Here is a 22,152-nt window from a genome sequence, read left to right as displayed (position 1 = left end):
CCCATTCAAAAATATCGGGGAGATTCACCAAGAGTGGACTGCAGCTGGAGTCAGTATTTCAAGAACCACTACTCACAGAGGTGTGCAAGACAAGGGTTTCAGCTGTCGCATTTCTTGTGTCAAGCCACTATTGAACAACAAACAGCGTCAGAAGTGTCTCGCCTGGGCTAAAGACAAAAAGGACTGGACTTTTGCTGAGTGGTCCAAAGTCATGTTCTCTGATAAAAGTAAGTTTTGCATTTCCTTTGGAAATCAGGGTCCCAGAGTCTGGCGGAAGAGAGGAGAGGCACAGAATCCACGTTGCTTGAGGTCCAGTGTAATGTTTCGACAGTCAGTGATGGTTTGGGGTGTCATGTCATCTCCTTGTGTTGGTCCACTGTGTTTTCTGAAGTCCACAGTCAACACAGCCGTATACCAGGAAGTTTTAGAGCACTTCATGCTTCCTGCTGCTAACCAACTTTATGGAGATGCAAATTTTACTTTCCAACAGGACTTGGCACCTGTGCACAATGCCAAAGCTACCAGTACCTGGTTTAAGGACCATGGTATCCCTGTTCTTAATTGGCCAGCATACTCGCCTGACCTTAACCCTATAGAAAATCTATGAGGTATTGTGAAGAGGAAGATGTGATATGCCAAAACCAACAATGCAGAAGAGCTGAAGGCCACTATCAGAGCAACCTGGGCCCTCATAACACCTGAGCAGTGACACAGACTGATCGACTCCATGCCACACCGCATTGCTGGAGTAATTCAGGCAAAAGGAGCCCCAACTAAGTATTGAGTGCTGTACATGCTCATACTTTTCATGTTCATACTTTTCAGTCGGCCAAGATTTCTAAAAATCCTTTCTTTGTATTGGTCTTAAGTAATATTCTTATTTTCTGAGATATTGATTTTGGGGTTTTCATTATCATTAGTAATCAAAATTAAAAGAAATAAACACTTGATTATACCAGTCTGTGTGGAATGAATGTATATGTAGTAGAGTAGGCGGTTCGAGTCCGGTGAGTAATTGTGAATTAGCGCCAGCTGTGCGCACACCAGGCTCGAATCACGTAGGAGATTGGGAGCATATAAAAGGAACAAGCGACCGGACCGTCGAAGAGAGAGGACAGGGCCCGAACTTGTGCCGAAACCCGGGAGGAAGGAGAGACATCCTGTCGGAGAGTCCTCGCGGTGCCGGAGAGTTCGGGCAGCGTGGACGAAGTGGGTGCCCGAAGCGGTGGCTCTGGGGAAACTGAAGTGCACAGTGCGGCCAACGTCAAAGAGTCGGTGGAACGGCGACCTTTGCTGCCGCGCCCCTGGGTCGAGGTGGGGTGGCTTTCGTCCAAGTGGGAGCGGGGGAGTTGCCACCGTCTGCCAGAGGCCGGAGACTGTGTCCGGCCCCTGGGGGGGAAGGCAGGGGGCGGAAGTGCCGAGTGCGGCCACCGCCTGCCAGAGGCCGGAGCCTGCGTCCGTCCGCCCAAGGAGGAGGAGCAGAGGACGGGTAACCCGCCCCGACTCCCAGATAAAGGATGAGCTACCGCCTTTATCTGTTACCAAAAACATTTAAAATGATGTGTTTGTCTGTTTATAATCAGCAATCAAGAAAAAGGCGGAGTAGAAAAAAAACTAGTGGTGGTCCTGCACCCCCACATTATACACCCCGGCAGAAGAGCTGGCCCTTGGGCTACATGAGAACCGACCCATTGTAAAGGGCATCCCTGGGGGCAGCTCTTCCTTAGAAGCCAGGGACCCGTAACAGCAACACCTTAATTACAGGTAAATGAGTTTTAAATCATCTTGCTACACTGTAAATATTTTGTTGGTACAGTCATTTCAACAGATAAATATTTACAATTGCTTTGACTTGTAAAGGTGAAAACTGCATAACAAATGTAAAAATATTTTGCATCATTTTTTCCTAGTGTATCGTAATGCCATTGAGTTCTCCTCTTTTGTGTAGTTTTACATAATACACTAACACGTTTACCTGTTCTCAAGAAAGTGGTGGCCATTTCTAACTTTACATCAAAAGGAAAGAAAGTGCAACACTTTGTAATACCCATTTTTCTTTTGCACAGGACAGTGAAGAAACCCTATCATATGACGTGCACAAATAACTTTATTTAATTTATAGGTGTGTACATGTTATTTCTGACTGCAATATGAGTTGCAGGAGGAAACGCCTATACACAGGCCTACAGCATGTGATGCAGAGGTGGGCAGTCTACTTTTCCTTTTTTGTTGCATGAGGCTTGTGTTGAATTTTTTTTTTTTTTTTTTTAATGGCACAGGGGGATATCAGTTCCCTATATAAACGGAATCGTCAACAGAAAATTGAATATTTTGCTATTAAAAAAACAAAAATTAAGGGGAGAAATTGAACTTGACACCTTAAAGAAGAAAAAACTGGCACTAGAGATTGAGTTGCTTCAAATGAACTTAAGAGTAAGTGCTAAAACACTATTTTTCACAAAGAGCACTATTGCTGCCCTTGGATAACAATATATCTTATTGCAGGCAAAAGATCACCATCACTGGCTTTTCTTGAGAAACAATAATTGAAGTAAAACTCCATGAACTTAGCATGTTGCAGGCATAGCCCCTGTCACCAAGCAGGATCTCATCGTAAGCACCTGGAAAAATGCAGTTTTGTTAGGTTCAGAATAAAATTGTGTAATACAGTGAGTTTTAAATATTTTTTTCCTTACCACGTTCAAATAATGTGCATAAATGAGACCCTCTGAAAATCCTGGTGTCATGCACAGAACCAGGCCATGTGGCTTCCACATTTGTGAACATGGAGTCACACACCATCTAAAATATTTGTAATCAGTCAACTGCATACTTTTTGATTACATTACTTTTATTTGTTTATTTATTGCTAATCTGGAATATTAATAATCGTAATAGTAATTTACTTGCACATTTACACTGTGAAATACCTTTCGGTTCACAAAATCCCCTTCATTGGGGCCAGGTGGGGCTTTGATGGGGACATGTGTATACATATTACTAACAGACATAAACACGGAAATAGCGAAAAACATTCAGTCAGAAAACTTGTATATAACAGGTGTGTAAAGATTAGATTACGTTTGACTAGCAATTACTGCGTAACCTCATTGTTTTACAAAAGCGCACTTTCTTCCAGAGATGAAGCTTGATCGCGAACAGCTGATACTAATCCGTGAACAGTTGATGCTTTTGAGCTAGAGCAAAAGAAATCTGCATAAGAGCCGCACACGTTTGCGCTACAATAACATGATATTGACATTTCAGTCGACAGGCCACCGGGAATCAGCCCAGTTCACCCGATGGACAGTCCGGGCCTGAGCCCTACCATATATCAAGACAAAACAAGTAACAGTACATATTTTAACAATAATAGTGGAATGGGGTATGTGGAGTAATATTATTTATTTCGATTCAAGTTTATTTATATAGTGCTTTTCACAATGTGCATGGTTCCAAAGCAGATTAACAGGTGCAATAAGAAGAAAACAGAAAAATAAGTGCATGGTGTTTATAGAACAAGCAAGATCATTCTGATAAATAATATCTAATAATTAAATAATTATTCCCGGTGAGCATGCCCACACCGTGCAGGTGTTATGGGCGCGAGGACCAGGATTGAGAACCGCTGCTCTATAGGATAACACAAACAATGTTTTAAAATTATTTCATCTATTTTAAAATTCTAGAATTTTAAAATGTTGTAATAAGTTGCATTTGTCAACTTGTAAAAGAAAGTACCGGAACTTTTTTCCCACTTCAAGCATTGGTTTGCTTAGGATCTTTGCATGTGTCAGGAGGGGCAAATATGTGAGAGCAACATATCAAGCTCATTGCCAACGATAACACTGGCTGGATGAATGTCTTCCCTTGAGTAATGACATGAAGTCATCTGCCAGACATCCATATAGACCACTCCTTTAATATCACTGAACATCTTGCTCATCACTGTGTTCAACTGCATCCTGTACCAGTCATTTCCATATTCATTCTATAACAAAACAAACAATTGCCACAAAACAACAGTGTTTTACATCACGCACAAATAAGCATCATAAATAAATGTTTCAACAAAGATTTTGAATTGAAGTGACAGTGTATTGTACCTTTGTTAATCCAGTGTTTCCAGACTTGATAATGATAGTAGTCTCTGGTGCACGATTCAGCAGACGAATTACTGCTTGACGAATTTTGGCCACTTGATGCACATAAAAGGTTAACGGATGAACAACCAGATGGGCAAATATTGTGAAGACAACAACTGCATGACGGCCGCCAGTTATATAATCAATTTCATTGCTGATATAATGCAGATCAACAGCTGGCATTTTACGAAACTGAAGAGGATGTCCATGTGGCCTCCAGTGAATAATTATATTTTTCTTCATCTCTAGAGCCATCAGAGGTCCATTCTGGGAATTGGTGTGAAGATTTAATCTTTTCAGACCTGAATGAGTAAGTTGGAGTCCATGTAAACGTTTACTGCAAGTAAAACATACTGTATTCACATCATTATTCCTTCTTCCTCATCCAAGCTTGTCATTGATGTGATTTTTTTTTATTTAAGAACAAGGGTTAACTTGAATCACATTTCTCAAATTTGAATCAGCTTCCTTTCTGTGATCAGTTAAACACCTTAAACTAATCCAATAAAAATGACCTACCTGGCACAGTTCTTTCAAAAAACTCAAACCACTGTCTTGTGGTGGAGTCTCCCATCGTGTAGAGAATCTTATTTGCAAGACAATCTGCCATTTGTGGAGGACTAAACCTTCTAGTGTTACATACAAAAGACTTCCAGACATCTTGGAAATAGAATCCTGCAGGAACTGGTGTGGTCAGACCTGATTTGCATCTCTCTGCATCACCTAATGCAAAGACATTGTTATTTACTTTTAAGGTTTGTGGTAAGAAAGTACATTGAAATATACACTTCCAGTCAAAAGTTTGGGATCACTCACTCATTCTTTATTTACATATTTTCCACATTTTAGAATAATAGTAAACTCATCAAAACATGGAAATAATAATACAGCTGTAATGTGGGAATTATGTTGTGACTAAAAGCATTAAAAAAATCAGTAAATGAAATCTACGTTCTAGATTTTACCTGGGGTGCGGTTACATGAAGCGTTTCAGGCAGGTCTGGTTGAGTAATCGCATTTAAATCAAATGCATTTTTAGTCTCAACACTTTAATTTTTGCAATTTTACGTGTCTAATTCAAGCAAGGGCAACTTATAACTCACCAAAGACACAGAAAAACATGTTTTCGCGCCACATGAACCCTTTGGATTTTGCCCTACGGTCGGGAAAATCTGACAGGGTAGGACAAATCAAAAACCCAAAACAACTCTGTGAGCGTGAGGTTTTGCTTTGCCGATGCAACTTGTCTTTCTCTTGGTCTATCTGTGAAGTGACCGGCAGAAAACAGCATCACCTTTAACTGACCGAACAAAACAGTGATTCCAAAAATCGGTCACCCCAGGCACATGAACATTAACGGTAGAAAAAAAGTGTACATTGCATGATAATGTAATAACACGTATTTTCCATTGTTATCAATTATCATCTGTATCTGTCTGTTGTGATAGACATCGGGATATTTGCGAGATATTGGCGATATACGATAACATCGTCACATCGCCCAGCCCTAGTAGCTTACACTGAAGGTGTTGGTCAACCACACGCAAGGACGTTACAGTGATTTTTCTTTTTGACCTCAAATAAACCTCCGGATGGATGTCTGCTGCAGGCTGTTTCGTTAGTTCCCCTGACTCCACGGGTCATCTGGTCTCGGCCACTGAGAGTGTTATTCCTATACTGTGTATCGAGGAGGACGGGATTGTCATTTACGGCTTTACTGAGGATAGGATCAGCAGCTTAGGGATTATGAAAACTGAACTTTTTGGGGATAGCTTTGGTAACTGAGTGGAGAACAGACGTGAATATAGTCGGGGAGCCAAAGTCTCAAAAGCTCAATAAAATGGGTTGAACTTGACAGGGTCTGCCATACTTTTGAGGGGGAAAAAAATCTCATTTTTCTGGGGGTACATAGACTAAAATGGCCACAATATTTTTTCGCAATGTTTCTGGCAGAGCAGACCCTCCAATTATTGGTTCTTAGGGTCAAAGTTAACAGAAAAACAAATAAAAAGTATGGCAGACTGTAGTGGAGTAGGCGGGGCAAGACCGTGATTCGAGAGGGGGAGGGAGCATGCACAGTCTCGGGGGTACCCCCGGGCCTGTGAGGGGTGATGGGGTATGTAGTGGAGTAGGCGGGGCGAGACAGTGGTTCGAGACCGGTGAGTAATTGTGAATGAGCGCCAGCAGTGCGCACACCGGGCTCGAATCATGTAGGATATTGGGAGCATATAAGAGAACGAGCGACCGGACCATCGAAGAGAGAGGACCGGGCCCGGACACATGTTAAGTTTATATTTATGTTTGTGTTGCCGGCAGTCGTCTGTGAGGGGCTGCCGGCTGTCTTTTATACTTTTTTATTATTTGATTAAATGTTCTAATGTTTGCCGGTTCCCGCATCCTTTCTTCCATATCTTGAATCTTCTACACAGACAATGTCAGGTTCAACCCATTTTTGAGACTTTGGCACCCCGACTAATACGCTTGCTAGATGCCTGGTCGAAATCCTATAATATATAAGCGTCAGATGTATAATTTTGGGCATTAGATGACGTGGTCACATGTCGAAGCTGAGCACAATGTAGGCGGTGATCGGTACCTGATCTGAGAAATGCAAATGTAGTACTGTACGTTGGGATATAATCTATAGCGTAATTCTGACACCATCAGTTTACAATACAGGCGGAGTTAGGGAATCGCCGTTTTAATATTAATACGGCAATCCAAAGCATGTGAATTTAATCCTGTTGGCTTTTGATAGTTAAGTACTGTATTCTACTTCTTTGTTTGCTTCTCTTTTCTTTTTCTCCTGTAAATCTGCTTTGAAAGAATGCACACTGTAAAAAGCGTATAAAATTGAATTGAATTGAATGGAAATGAAAGGGCTAGAAACATTTCGATTTTCTTGGGAATCATTTGACCAAACAATAGTTTCACAAATTATACAAATCCTACCCTAATGTAGAATTTATTTAAAAGGGAGGTTCTTCAAGAAAAAGTTAATAATGGGAATCTTGTTATACAGAATTTGGTGGAAAACAGCCCCAAGGTGGCGCTGTTATACGTTGTTTGCTAATAACCCCACAGCTAGGCATGATGTAGTTCTTGTCTGTTTCAAGTTCTTGTTGTAAGCCTCAGGGAAAGTCAAATTACGTTTTTGTGTTTGTTCACCCTACAGGCCATTCGTCAAATTTCCGAAAAACAGCCAGGAACCTCGGAGTCATATTTTATGAACAGCGGTCCTTCAATGATCACATTTCAAAGACAACACGGTCATGCTGATACGCCTTATTCAACATTAGAAAGGTGAGACCCTATCTCACTGACCATGCGGCACAACTCCTTGTCCAAGCCCTGGTAATCTCAAGGTTGTACTACTGCCTTGCACGTCTTCCTGCAAAGGCTATCAAACCGCTCAAGCTGGTTCAGAATGCAGTCTTCCAACAGCCCAAAAGGGCTCATGTGACACCCCTTTTTATCTCTCTCCTCTGGCTACCGGTCGAAGCCCGTATCAGATTCAAGTCAAGTTTGCCTACAGGACTATCGCTGGATCTGCACCGGCTTACTTTCACACCCTCCTGCACTCCTACACCCCATCAAGATCCCTGGGTTCAGCAAACCAGTGATGTCTTGTATTGCATTCTCATAAGGACAGTTAATCGCGTTCCCGCTCATTCTGCTTCACAACTTCTTCCTGGTGGAACATTCTTCCTAACTCTGTCTGGTCAACCACAGCTCTCACAACATTAAAAAAAGTTTATTTAAAGATATATTTAAGAACTCAACAAATACATAAATTACCCAACACAAACCTTTTAGTTAAAACAATCATATTCTGGAGGTTTAAAGTGTTGGGGTCAAACTGACTCATAATTTTTATATTGTTTCATAATCTTTTCTAAATGCTCGGCTGAAAGTCAGTTCCACACACGGAAGCGTCAGTCTCTTCACGGAGGAAAGTCCCGTAGTGGGTGGTCGCGTGCTAATGCAGTTTAAGTGGGCAGGTGATGTGCGTTGAGGTGATTATTTAAAGGCTGTTGGCAAGGCTGTCTGTACGGTGTCAGGAATATATTTTAAGTTAATTGTGGAGAAAGAGCTCCTGTTTCTGACAGTCTTTATATATTAAACACGCATTAAATGCTTTAATAGAACGAAATAAACTAACCTGCAATACCAATGATGTAAATACCGTTCCGTGGTCAGCGCGGGACTCAAACCGGCAAATGAGGAAATATACGTTAGAGAAACCATCCAATCTAACCACTCCACTAACAACGTCAACTTGCAATTTAAACATACAGTTAATGATATAAGTGATTTATACAAAGCGACCTCAGGGAGCAATAAGGCGATGTGTCATACAAGAGCAATAATACAATAGGTACTAATACCAAGTTAGTTTCCACAAAAGCCAGACAAATACCTGTTGAGAGAAACAGACAATGACAACCTCATAAGCACCCCGGACTGTTGCAGAAACATTTTTACGTTTAACTCGGTTTACCGTATTACGGTTTTAAACTACGTCAAATATAACGTTGGGCTATAATCTATAGCGTAATTCTGACACCATCAGTTTACAATACAGGCGGCGCTTATTTAACGCCTTGCGGCGTTAGGGAATCGGCGTTTTAATATTAATACGGCGATCCAAAGCATGTGAATTTAATCCTGTTGGCTTTTGATAGTTAACTACCTTTAATCATGACTTGACATAATTTTACATATTACAAATTGTACACATTACTTCCTGGAACATACTGTACAGTAATGGTTATATATTTTTCTTTCATTTCTCTCCATTTTTTGTTTTCCACAAAGTTAACATGGATATGGTTTTGAGATGACACGAGCCTCCGACTTGCCGTAGAGCGCGCAAACCCAGAAGAGGAAGGGCTCTGTATATTAGCCAATACTTTTTCATTTTGAGTGACGTGTGATGTTAACTTAAAGTCGATCGGTGCGCAACGTTATTTAAACGCGTGGTGGAGTACGACGTTAATTTAGCAACAATAAATAATTAGATAAATAATATCTAATTATTAAATAAATGCAGTCCCCCGGTGAGCATGCCATCACTGCCCTGCTGTGGCAAGGAACCCAAACTCCAATGATTGATTAATGGAGAAAAAAAACTGGGGAGAAACCAGGATCTGCAGGGAGGGCTAGATCCCTCTGACGTGTCATAGCTGCACTCAGTGACCCCGACCAAAAGACATGGTCTGGTCTTAACCACAACTCCACTCTGTTTACCCCAGTCTTGGGTCCTGTGGATTGTAATTTGTACTTGATCTGTGCTATGTACCGGAGTATACCAGATTACACTATCCTTTTTTACCTATATTCACGAATTGACCAGTTTTTGGTAAACCTTGCTACTTTTTCCATTTTGGACTGTTTTATTTTTTGGATATTGACTTTATCAATATTTGGAAGTTTTTTGGTCCGAAATAAACCTTTTTTGAGCACTAATTCTCAAAGAACACGATTCTCCATGTTTTTCCACCACTTCTTGCCTTCACGAGACTCTGGGGTTTAACGATTCTGTTAGCCCCCGCATGACACCATGAATATTATGTTAAATTTGTATTTGACCACTGCATGTATGTTGACTATTGTACAACAAAAATGAGTACAAAGAAAGTTAACCTCTTAAGCTTAATCCTCACGTTTACAATAGTTCCTCCTTAACTAAAATCTAGTATGGAATCTAAGATATATTTATCATATATCATTAAACACCTGAACAATTATTAGTAAGCTTTACTTTCCATGTATTTCTTATTATCTGTTAATATTTGAAAAAGTTATTAAACTTGTTGACACTAAACACTGACGTTTGCTTATTTTTTCGACCTATTGCATTAACCACGTCATATTACCGACTATGCTAATAAATTTCATCAATTACCGCAACATATAAATGTATAACCTATCAAGCCTATATCGGACGCTTTTTAAAACAGTATTAAAGGAATTTCCATATTTGCTGGACTCTTTTTTGCTTCTTTTTATCAATTATTTTGTCCAAGTAATCCAATTCAAAAATATATTTTTTAATAAAAATGCAGTTTTCTAGAAGGATGTGATTCTGTCGGAACAATTATATTTTTATCCAAACATTGAAACATACACCTTCAGATTAAAATAGTTTTTAAGAGCATGAGAAACATTTTTGTCAAGTGATCCAAAATGTTTGACTGGAAGTGCATTAGTCCAAGCTGAACATACCTATACTTGAAGAGTTGGAAAGAACATTTATAATGCGTGTGTCTCCAGGAATCCCAACATTTGTTAATTTGCTGTAGAGAAAAATATATAAATAATTAAACACTTATATAAAAATGTGTTAAAAGTTATAATTTATGAAATACAACTGAAATGTTTAAATTTCACCATATAAACAGATTGTATGACATAAAACCATTTTGTACAACAATGAAAAGGTCATGGATTTTTTCCCTAACAAACACAAGTTTAGTACTTGCAGTCTATTCAAAATAAACCATTTAAGATATACAAGTTGATTTGGAAAACAACATATCTTACATTGACCCCAAGTTTCTCTTTTACCTTGTGATAAGTTGCTTCTCTAACGGAGTTAATGGACTTTGATAGGGTCCTCTTTCATGATAAACCCAGTTATCACAGTAAAGTTGTTTTGGTCTCTCACACTGCCACACCGTCTCAGATTTTCCATCCTTATATTCACAGCAGCAGTTGCCTTTACTCCAACTTCCATCATTGCCCCATTTAAGATTACATTCCACTTTTTCACTTATCCTGACTCCATTGGGCCCTGGTCCTACAAAGTATCCATAATAGTGGTTGCGTGGGAATGAAGACTCCCGGTACTTTTTAAAAAACTGCACAACTTCACTGGAGTGCATCAGACGTACAGACACTTGTCCTTGTCCTTCCCAAGGTAACAGAAGATCAACAGTGTATGTTCCATTACGATGATCAATAACTTCCCCGTAAACACTTGCCTTTAAGTAAATGCATCATAATAATAAATGCATACAATTTTGTATTTACTCTGTAAGCAAGTAAATGTAGATAAAACACTATGTAACAATAAACATTCTAGTTTGACAGTAATATATTCAAACTCAAGTGTACTCAGAAACATACCTTTAATTTTAAGTTGAATAGCTTTACTTGGAAAAAGTCACCTCCATATGTTTTCAAGTTCTTGATGTGATCTCTGGCTGTGATGGTAACACGGATCTTATCGCCTATTTTGTAAGTGTCATTGAGTCTTAAAATAGAGAATGTTGTGTAGACTGGACTCGTGGTCAGATTCAGTTGAGTGATTTCATGATCTGGACCAGGCCAATCAAAAGCCTTCTGTAGTCTATCCCACTCCTCCTGACTGATTCCCATGTCAAACGCTGATATTCCAGATGATTTATTTGGGCGAGCAGCTTTAGGACTGGGGGGACCAAATCTTCTCACCGTTAGCAATGTCGGTAAAACCTATTAAAGACAGCAGAACAGAAACAACAGGTTAGGCAGCTGCTTGATTTTAACAGCAATTAACAATCATTAGTAAATATCAAATCCATGTCCCACCCAAAAAAACTCAAAGCAAATGTGTGTATTCGGATGTGTGAGCGCATCTCTCCATGTATGTATGTACTTAGTATTTGTAGAATGTTACAGGCTAATGTTGTGAAGCAGTAAAGGAAGAATCATGGATTGTGTTTGTCAGTTGTGTCCCACTAACTGCACATCTGTGATATTACAACAATTGATGTTGTGACTCTTGAAGAAAAAAATCTGACAAATGTTGATACGTTTCAATAAATAGACTCAATTTGAAATCATCTTGATTGTTGCCTTTATTTTAGAAAAGCAGAACTTGTGTTCATTGGTCTTAAACATATTTCAGATACATAGCATTCCATTTTGGCCTCTTGCATTTGCAACACATTTAGGTTTTTCTAAATCTATTAATTTAGCTTCTTCAATGTTGTTTGGCAAGTTTGGTGGCAGTTACATCTATCACCTATAGGTGGCTAGTAAATTTGGAAAACCACTAGGCACAGTTTCAAGCCCTGTTCATAAGTATATTTTTAGAAAAAAAAATATAATCCTAAAGTTGAATTATTGATACCATTTATAAGTAGGCTTATAATAGGCATTATTATTGACACCCCATCTCATGAGATGGGGAAAGGAACCAGATGCAGGCAGTGGTGCGGGGTAGCAATTGAAAATTTTAATAATTACAAACAAAACACCCACAATGGGGGACAAACAAAGTAACTAAGAAATACTTCAAAAATTTTAAACCAAAAACTTCCCACCAGAGAGAAACAAAAACCTACACTAGACAGGAATTTCGACAAGGCAAGACTTACTTGGATATATCATGACAAGAGGTAATAAAAAAAGGAACTAGCACAGGAAAGCAAACACAAGGGCATTACAGAGGGTGACTAGCAAAGGAGGATAACAATGGGCAGGTGAGGGTAATGAAACACAGGTGGAAAGCTATACCATGAACGAGAGGGGCGGGGCCAAAGACGAGACCGGAGAGAATGCATGATCGACAATAATAGGCTCGTTTGATATGCACCTTTCCCCGCCTGAAATGAAGACGAGAGAAGGGGGCTGCAGTAAGGGGAGAAGTCAAAAAAGTGCAAGGAAGCCGGACACTGAATCTCGCTGTATTGTAGGACTGCAAACATCAGCAATGGAAGAGATCGCGTTCGTGTTTTATAATCGTGGACGAAGCAGATGCAATTAATATATCCCTATTTTTACATGAAGGTGAGGACAGTCTTTTAATCTATTATCAAAATTATTAAAAGTTGCGTTTAAGGCACAGTGGCCCTAATAACAAATGTTTATCTTTTTTGCTAGGAACGTCCGTAGAATTCGTAATCTGGTTGAAGAAGTGGTCAATTTGTACAGTCCTTCTGACTTTCAAAGTCATTTCAGACTTTCTAAATGACATGTGGAGTTATGTAGCCTAAATGGTGGAAGAAGCAAGCAACACATCATGTCAAGATGCTGTACAGTGTTATAATATAATTATCTGTGTACATTTGTTTTGATATATTGGCTTATTTATTTCATGGGATAATGTTGTTGAATAAAAATTTACAAAAACATAATATACAATAAATAAAAAATGACAACAAATAGGACTTAAACAAGTAATAATTAAAACGAAACAAATAAAATAAAATAAAACACATGCCCTAATCAGGCTACATTAAAACATCCCTTTATAGTATACGATTTTGCCAAGGTGTTTTCATCATCAAATATAAAAAAATATATAAACTACTATAAGTTTTGAACTTCTTAAAAACCAGCGGACATTCTTAGCCAATGAGCATAACCCTGCTCGTCAGCAAGTGATTTCCCATCATGCTTGTGATCAGCGAAGTCGGTTGAAAAAATACACGTCAAGTAAACCAATTCATTGAAAAAAATCTTCATACCTATAAAATTGAATTAAGATCAATAATGATTTCTTTAAAAACAAGTGGAAAACATTTTAATAATTTATTTTATGACATTTTATCATAATAAATATCTCAGCTGGGTATTTTGGACACATTCAGCTTTAGTTCTCCACTTATCATTATTTACAGTATAAGTTGTGACTCAAATTAAATCAAAGTCTATTATTACTATTATTAAGATTATTGAAGGTATTATTTAGATTATATAGATAGATATATTAGTCTATATAGATCCATGCTAATACAAAAATACTAAATTTAAAGTAATAATAATATTAGCATGACACAAAAAATGACACAACCCGTCTGTGACAATAGTACTGACCTCAGATCTAAACACGGCAAGTTAAGTAGGCCTAATGCCATAAAGCAATGAATCGCAAAAGGTAGTTTTGAGGAAACTGAAGGTTTGGAGTGACAGAAAGACTCAGACTTTAGACATGTAACCAAAATCATGTATGTTCATGTAACAACTCCTTTTTTATTTTGGATTGGCAACCACGTAAACAAATTGTAATGCTACATTTAAAAACATTAAAATAGACCCGCCGTGAACTGTTAAATGAAAACAAAAATATGGTGTCAGTTGTGCCGCCTTTAGCTCCAACTTGCTTAAACACCTGTTTGAAGTTTCTAGTCTGCTTTGAGAGACCTTGATTAGCTGTTCAGGTGTGTTTGATTAGGGTTGAAGCTAAACTTTGCAGGACATAGGCCCTCCAGGATTGACTTTGGACACCCCTGGTGTAGGGAAATCGTGACGTTCCCTACTACGTAATTACGCGCATGCGCAGAACAGATCGTGCGGCATCCCGGACCGTGTTCCGACACGCCCGACTGAAGGATCTGATACAGCTGCCTTGCACGCAAGAGTTTTTTGACACACTTCGGCATGACATCAGTAAAAGGCAGACGTAACTCGGACACATTTCTTATCGGCATGCATCTCGCGCAGATAACCGGTGATCGGTTCTGCGCAGGTTTTTGCCATCTCAAACGAGCCTGTTTCTCTCCACACAAAACCAAAGGCTTTTGTTGTGACCTCACTAATTTTCTAACCATGTCTATAGGGCAGATGTTTTCAAACCTGTTCTGAGACATCCTTATTTGACCCAACCAATTCATATATTTGAGTCTCTATTAATAAGTTAGTGTTGTATCAAGTGTGTCAGAAAAAGAGTATGAGCGTACAGGGGCGTAGCAAGCTTTTCAAAAGTGCGGGGGGATGGATGTGATTTGTTTGTTAATGTTTCCAGACACCAATGGACCACTGAACAGTGAGCGACTACGCCACCCTGGTGCTATTGGGATACTCGGCAGGGACGAGAAAGTATTCTTATTTTTTAAGCACACAGATTCATTTCAGGAACTGGCAAAAGACCTGAGCGTAGAAATATATATATATATATATATATATACATACTTCATTTAAAAGATATATCACAATAGAAATTACTTAAAAGAAAAAAAAACATATATAACGTAAAAATGAAATAATCAAGATGGAGGAGGATGGATTTGCTGCACCAATAAGACCAGTGAACACATACCATTTACATTCACCAGACTTTAAACACACATATACGTCGATCGACGGTATTAAAAAGCACCTTTGGCTTATAACTGTGCATGTGTATGTGCCAAGGAACATCCGGAGCTGACAAACGTGGAGTTTAAATAAAGTTTTATAAAGTGTTCCACTAATCATTATATATAAAAAGCATGCTTACAATGCCAAGATAATGCAGTCAAACATAGTTATATGTTATATTAAATAATTATTTCAATTATCAGCTCCATCAGCATACATTCACACGGGCTTTGCGGTAGATGGAAGCACTGAAATTGGCGGTTCTCGCTATGAGACTCACGTGAGAATTGTCCTCTGTCAGGCGTCAACGTTCGTGTCAACATAAAAATCACAAGGAATGATAGCAGAGAAACTTTGTAACACATTTCCAAGGAAGGAATATAGGAGGCAACTTTTATTAAAATAAACAAACCACAAAACGAAAGTAGAAAGCTCCCTCACGCTTGACTGCCGGCCACACAAACAAAATAGACCATAAAAAATCCAGGCCTGGTCCTCTCTCGTCCTACACTCCTGTCGCTTTTCTTTTTATGCTTCCGATCTCTTCTATGATAGATGCAAGACCGGTGCAACGCGCAGCTGACACTAATCACTCGCGTTCCCTCACAGCTGTTTGAGTATTCAAGTAAAAATGTAATTAAAATCTTTTAAATTAATCATCTTAACCATTTAATTTAATCTGTGATTACATCCATCCATCCATCCATTTTCTACCGCTTATCCGAACTACCTCGGGTCACGGGGAGCCTGTGCCTATCTCAGGAGTCATCGGGCATCAAGGCAGGATACACCCTGGATGGAGTGCTGTGATTACATTATTTCGGTTAATTTATTTATATTTACTAATATATATATATATATATATAATATATATATGGGTGTGTGTGAGTAGCAATAATGTGTGTATACACACACGCACACACACATATATGATGGTTGGGGGGGCTCCGATTATCATATATGTACGTAGGGGGCCGAAGGGAAAAAAGGCTGGGAACCACTGACCGAATTTAGCTAGCTGCAGAACAATATCCCAATTAGCAAAAGTCTAAAAAACGAAATATAATACAGAAAACGCTCAACATGTCAACAAAACATAAACCGAACATCTACCCAAACACATATCAAGCTTATTTAAAAACTTCTAAAGCATAAACACTCATTTACAGTACCAAGACGTAAAGGAGACGTAAATAACCATAATCATAAGTTCCCGCCTCCTCAGCACGAACTGGCCTATAAATCAAAGTCAGCAAGAGCGGCGGGACTTAAGGCGGAACAGCCAATCACCAGCCGGTCACACTCAAAGCCAGTGTCATGTTTGAGAGTGAGGGTAGAGGAAGCAGCCGCAGCGAGCGGCCTGAGAAACGGAGGAACGACTGCAGTAAGGCGTTTGTGCAAAACTGCGGAAAAAGAGTGGATGTTGAACCCTCTCAGCCCCCACGGGTGCGACGCGACGCCACTGTAAGTGCACCACACAAACAACATCACAAATCCTATCACGGGGTCCTGTTGGGCGAGGCGAATGTATAAAAGTTGTTTGGGTCAATAAAAACAATTTATGTATAATAAATGTGCTGGTTTTATTTTATTTGAATGTGTGCTCATTTTTTGATTAATATTAAGGTTGGTTATAGGAAAGATTAAACGGTGTTGGTGATTATCAAAACATAATCAAGCAATTGTCAGTTATTTTTTCGCACACAAGTAATTAAATTGCTGTGACTTAAGGTCAGCTTTTAAATAAACATAAGTCATTTTTGTTTATTAAATGTGTATGTATTCTTAAACATATTAATCACGAATTTTATTGATAACTTACCAAATATGCTGACGTCAAAAAACATACCAGCAGAAGCACAGAAACCCGTTGTCCAGAACTGTGAACTGATGAAACAAGCACATTTTGAATCGGTGTATTTATCCATTAATATGAACATTCAATAACGCTTTTCATGAAGTACTGATTGTTTACCTAATAAATGTGGTTTCTTCGTGGTTGATATGACCATAGCTATATGTTTTCAGTTCCTGGAACAGTTAGGAAAGTTTTTTTTCTGACTTGAACCCGTTCGTTTCCCCGTCAGACTGATCTGAGGAGGGGCGGAGTTTGCGTTGAGTTTGATATATGATGAGAAGACAGATCTGTCAACTTAGTCACAATAGATATGGGAGGTGGATAGTGCCATGGATTGCCTTCCAGAGGAGACAGTCGTGTACTTTTACGTGAGAGAAGAATACGTCGCCACCATAGACTCGTGACACTAACGTGGTGGATAAATACGTCGCATTCACACATGTGTCCACCAAGGACGCATGCGTGAATAGTTTAAAGTCAGGCATCCTTGCAACTCTATAGCAGAGAATTGTTATATTGTTTCTTTTGATGATTCATTCCTCCCCCAATGCAAACATAATAAGTTGTACATGTGATTCTAATACATTTCTGAATACTAAATAGAATTTTTGCCCGTTTTATGCTTTATTCAATGTTGCTTTCTAATGCCCTTTTTGAGTAAAATACAATATTGTCTGATAGAGAAAGGGTTTGCTAATGAATTCACCTGTAATTTATAGCTATACAGGACGAATATATGCTGTTATGCTTTGTGCAATTTCATTAATAACTAATATTGGCAACAAATTATAAATAAATGTACAATTTTTAAATCCCCTCAGTATCCTTTTTTATAGGACTTTAAAAAAAAGAAAATATATTAAAAACATATTGTAGGAGCTGCGATGGGTTGGCACTCCATCCAGGGTGTATCCTGCCTTGATGCCCGATGACTCCTGAGATAGGCGCAGGCTCCCCGTGACCCGAGGCAGTTCGGATAAGCGGTAGAAAATGGATGGATGGATGGATGGATATTGTAGGAGCAAAACTGTGTTATAGGATGTTATTTCAATTTTTAGCCATTGAGTGGCGCTGTTAACACGGAGGTGTATTTTGTATTTTCGAGACCTAACTAATGGTGTGAAACCGGAGCAAAAAAGGGCAAAAAGGTTTTTAACGCATTCGCAACCACGCAGCTAAATCATGGAAATTCTTTTCTGTAATTACATTTGATTATGCGCGTTGGTGTGGAGCCAATACATTTTCTGATGATCCAAATAAGAAATGGTCTACTCCAACTATCCATGTTATCGTTTACATTAGAGTTAATTGTTTTAATCTTTAAAATCAAGAGTTTGTTTTACTCCGAGGTAGCATGATTGCACTTTTAGACTGAAATTAAAAATACATGAATAATGCTATGCAATGAATACTTCAAATGTATAATTATAAATATATAATTTGAATTATTTTCATATTCAATTAATCAAGTCATCAATCGGATTGGTTCAAAACACTGATTAATTCAGAATCAAAATTTAAAAAGACTAAACAAAGTCTTTATGAATGGAAAATTTAATCCCTCAACTTTATCTAGTCTTACTTGGGCCAAAGAAAGAAGAGTGCTCAATTTTCTTCTGCAACACAGCCAGCCTATATATGATGGCCTAACAAAACAAAATCCACAAAAGTAAGTCTTCATGCACAGGTCTGTACACAAGTGGCACCGTAGACTAGCAGATTACCGTATACTTTGCAGCACGTGCAAGAGCAGGAGCATGCACAAAAATGCAATATGGTTAGGCTCTGGAAACATAACAGCATAAACTGAAGTTTATCAGTGAAACTCAGTTGTGTTCTACACAGTACTGTCTTTTCACACTTCACTGTAACGAATTGCTGTTAAAACTACAGCGTTATTTTACAGAAGCTGATTGTTTTTTAAATAATACAGAATAAGTGCAATTCATTCTGGAGTCACGTGACTGATTAACTCAAATGTACAGAATATTGCTGTAAATTTCAAATCTACAATGGCGGGAGGATTTTCAACAGTCGAGATTGGGGTAGTGCGCAAAATGAGTGATTCACACCTGTGGTAAGTGATTTATTACGTTTTTTTTCCATATTTGGTAACTTTCATGCTCGTAACTTTATATAGAGGTATCTACATTCGCGTTTCATATTGGTAACCCCGGATTCAACCTCAATCCGTGGGGACCGAAGGAGTCTAGCAGCGCCGTCGCGGTAAAATTTCAAACATTCTCCGTCGCTATAGCACCTGAGGACAGAAGTTTTTGTTCATACCATCAGCGAAGGCGAAGACTGTCTCCCAAATAGCACCGTTGGAGGGTGGCAACGAGACGGCCTGTTACAAATACCAGTCTGACAATTTCTTGACCGTGACATCCCCAACGTTAGTTGGCTTATATTTCTGTATAAGTACTGTTTACGTGTAAGTTACGTGTGTGTTTAAAGTTACTCTTTGTCATTTGCTTAGAGTTTGTTTGTAGAGTCACTTATACTAAAATGTAGTTTAAATGTAAAAAGCTTAAAGATAAAATTATATAGTAACTATTAACTATTGTCACATGTGGTATTGTTTGTTTTAGGACACACTTGCAGGTTGTGTGTGATGGTGCTCAGCACAGCTTCATGTCTGGCCTTCCCACTCTGTTCATAGCATGTTACATATTCAATCTTGAGTACCAGGATGGGGCAGCGTGTATCTTGGAGTCCACTGAAAGGTATTTGTTGAACAACTTCCTTACCTGCATTTATAGATATGTTAATGTTATATACCTGTTAAGACCTTTAAAACAATAGTTCTCAAGGAGAGATGGATTTTTTAGGGCAAGTTATTTAGAAGTCTCCCCTATTTAACACTAGCAAGCTGATGATTTAATTCATGTGTTTTAATATAATATATTTTGTACATTTAATATATAACATTTAGTTTTCCCTGACTCTTTGTAGATGTTAATCCAGAGAGTGGAACAAGAAGAAGCGTCATCTAAAATGCCAGGATACAGAAGAAACAGGTTGCAGAGAACCCACATGTTGCAGCTCTTCTAAACACAATGATGAATTTTCAGCGTAATCGATGAAAAGTAAGAAGCACGCACGCACACTCACACACACAAACAGATCTCATCATTGAACTAGATCATTTTATTATTCTCTGTCCCTGACTGTATATGTTGTCCTCTATTTTTCTCTGAATATAAATTGAATATCTAACATTATTCTCTTTATTCTCTTCCATAGGTCTAGCTACTTGTTGTGCTCTGATGGATCAAGATGTGGACCGTTTTACAGACTCACTTGGGCGTTGTTTTGCTATGTTGTTACATGATGGTTATGTTGGTTAACGTGTTGTTTAAACATGAATGTTTAAACATTCATTGTTTAAAGAGCCACGTTGGCTACTATGAAGTTGTAACTGAATAAAAATATTTCATGTACAACAAGGAACAAAATTAGTCTGTAATGTATTTTTGTATCAATTAAAAAAAATTAAACACTGTATATCCAGTATGCAAAACATAGTGGATAAACAGTGATTTATGTATTTCTTCTAAATACAGTAAATTTAAATCAAGCAATTTGCTGTAAAAAATACAGCATTATACTGTTGTTATTCAAAATTACAGTTTTGCTGTATTCTGCAATTACAGTAAATGCCTGTAAATTAAATTACAGTACTGTGGCTGTAAAATTTACAGTAACTGGCTGGCAACCCTGCTGCCAGTAATTTACTGTACATTTTACAGGATTTGGTGTTGGTTTTGGGTTTTGGTTCCATGTGTATTGCAAGATTAAAGTAGACATCTGCAAATTTAAATATTGAACAGAAATAACACTACATTACAACAAATCAGATGATTGTAGACCAAATCTACCACAGTAGTTTATAATAAGTTCACAGTGGAACTACCTACATCAGTTTAATTACTATGATTAGGCTAAACTTAATTCAAATATATAAAATAATATATATAAAATAAATATATAGTCCGAACAGAGCGTGAACTCACGCCCCAGGAGATAATATCGGAGGATGAGGACCGCCCACCGGATCGCATTCCTTCTCGATGCTGCTGTACTTCGTCTCCCTCTGTGAGAGCTTGCGACTGATGTACAGCACCGGACGTTCCTCCCCCTCTATCTCCTGGAACAGGACTGCGCCCATGCCCCTGTCCGACGCATCAGTCCGTAACAGAAAGGGAAGTAAAAAATCGGGAGAGTGCAATAACGTCCCGCCACATAGAGGAGCCTTCACCTGGGTAAACCCCTGCTGGCACTGCTGCATCCATGGACGGTATCTGGTGCCCCCTTTTTAGTGAGGTCAGTCAGCGGGCTGGTGAGGTCCGAATAATGCGATACAAACCGTCTAGAATATCCCGCCAGCCCCAGGAACTGCCGCATCCCCGTTTTGGTCTTGGGTCACAGGGAAGTTGCAATTGCGGCCGTCTTATCAATTTGGGGACGCACATCCCCCTGACCCAAGTGGAAGCCCAGATACCTTACCTCTACTCGGCCAACCGCACACTTCTTCGGGTGAGCCGTCAGCCCCGCACCCCTCATCGAACTCAGAACCGCTCTCAAGTGCTGCATATGCTGCTGCCAATCATTACTGTATATGATGATATCATCCAGGTACGCCGCGGCATATTTCGCGTGAGGTCGGAGTACACTGTCCACGAGACACTGAAAGGTAGCCGGGGCTCTGAATAAGCCGAATGGAAGCGTCACGAATTGATGTAATCGGAACGGCGTAGTAAAGTTTGTATTCTCTTTGGATAAGGGAGATAGAGGGATCTGCCAATAGCCTTTCGTCAGATCCAATGTCGAATAAAAACGAGCCGTCCCTAGCCGGTAAAGTAATTTGTCAATTCGTGGCATTGGATATGCATCGAACTTCGATACAGCATTCACCTTTCGATAGGCCACACAGAACCGGACCGAGCCGTCGGTTTTAGGTACTAAAACTATCGGGCTCGCCCAGTCACTATTGGACTCTCCTATTACTCCCATGTCCAGCATAGCCTCTAATTCCCTCTGAACCACAATTTTTTTGTGCTCAGGTAGCCTATATGGATG

At 39.0% G+C, this 22,152-nt stretch overlaps 2 protein-coding genes across 3 annotated transcripts in view; one reads left to right on the top strand and one right to left on the bottom strand.

Moving 5' to 3' along the window:
* Nucleotides 1-3,405: 3,405 nt before the first annotated feature.
* Nucleotides 3,406-19,589, bottom strand: LOC130413287 (NXPE family member 3-like). Of its 2 annotated transcripts, XM_056738378.1 has the most exons (8): nt 17,188-19,589; nt 17,035-17,099; nt 11,277-11,621; nt 10,716-11,131; nt 10,374-10,444; nt 4,665-4,868; nt 4,107-4,447; nt 3,406-3,991 (listed from the first exon to the last, which is right to left on the bottom strand). In XM_056738378.1, the coding sequence occupies exons 1-8, from the start codon at nt 17,222-17,224 to the stop codon at nt 3,794-3,796; spliced, it is 1,677 nt and encodes a 558-aa protein (XP_056594356.1). In that variant the 5' UTR covers nt 17,225-19,589; the 3' UTR covers nt 3,406-3,793. The 2 variants fall into 2 exon arrangements, with proteins under 2 accessions (XP_056594356.1, XP_056594357.1); XM_056738379.1 differs by lacking the exon at nt 3,406-3,991 and having other exon boundaries at nt 4,328-4,482.
* LOC130412869 (NXPE family member 3-like) overlaps nt 16,530-22,152 on the top strand; it is a 17,870-nt gene continuing 12,247 nt past the window's right edge. The window contains exon 1 of the mRNA XM_056737661.1: nt 16,530-16,676. Coding sequence (XP_056593639.1) covers nt 16,530-16,676 — 147 coding nt within the window. The remainder of the gene's footprint in view (nt 16,677-22,152) is intronic.

Source organism: Triplophysa dalaica, chromosome 23 (assembly GCF_015846415.1).
Source record: "Triplophysa dalaica isolate WHDGS20190420 chromosome 23, ASM1584641v1, whole genome shotgun sequence".
NCBI classification, from domain to species: Eukaryota; Metazoa; Chordata; class Actinopteri; order Cypriniformes; family Nemacheilidae; genus Triplophysa; species Triplophysa dalaica.
The sequence above is the reverse complement of the archived record's forward strand: the minus strand, read 5'-3'. Positions and strand labels throughout refer to the sequence as shown.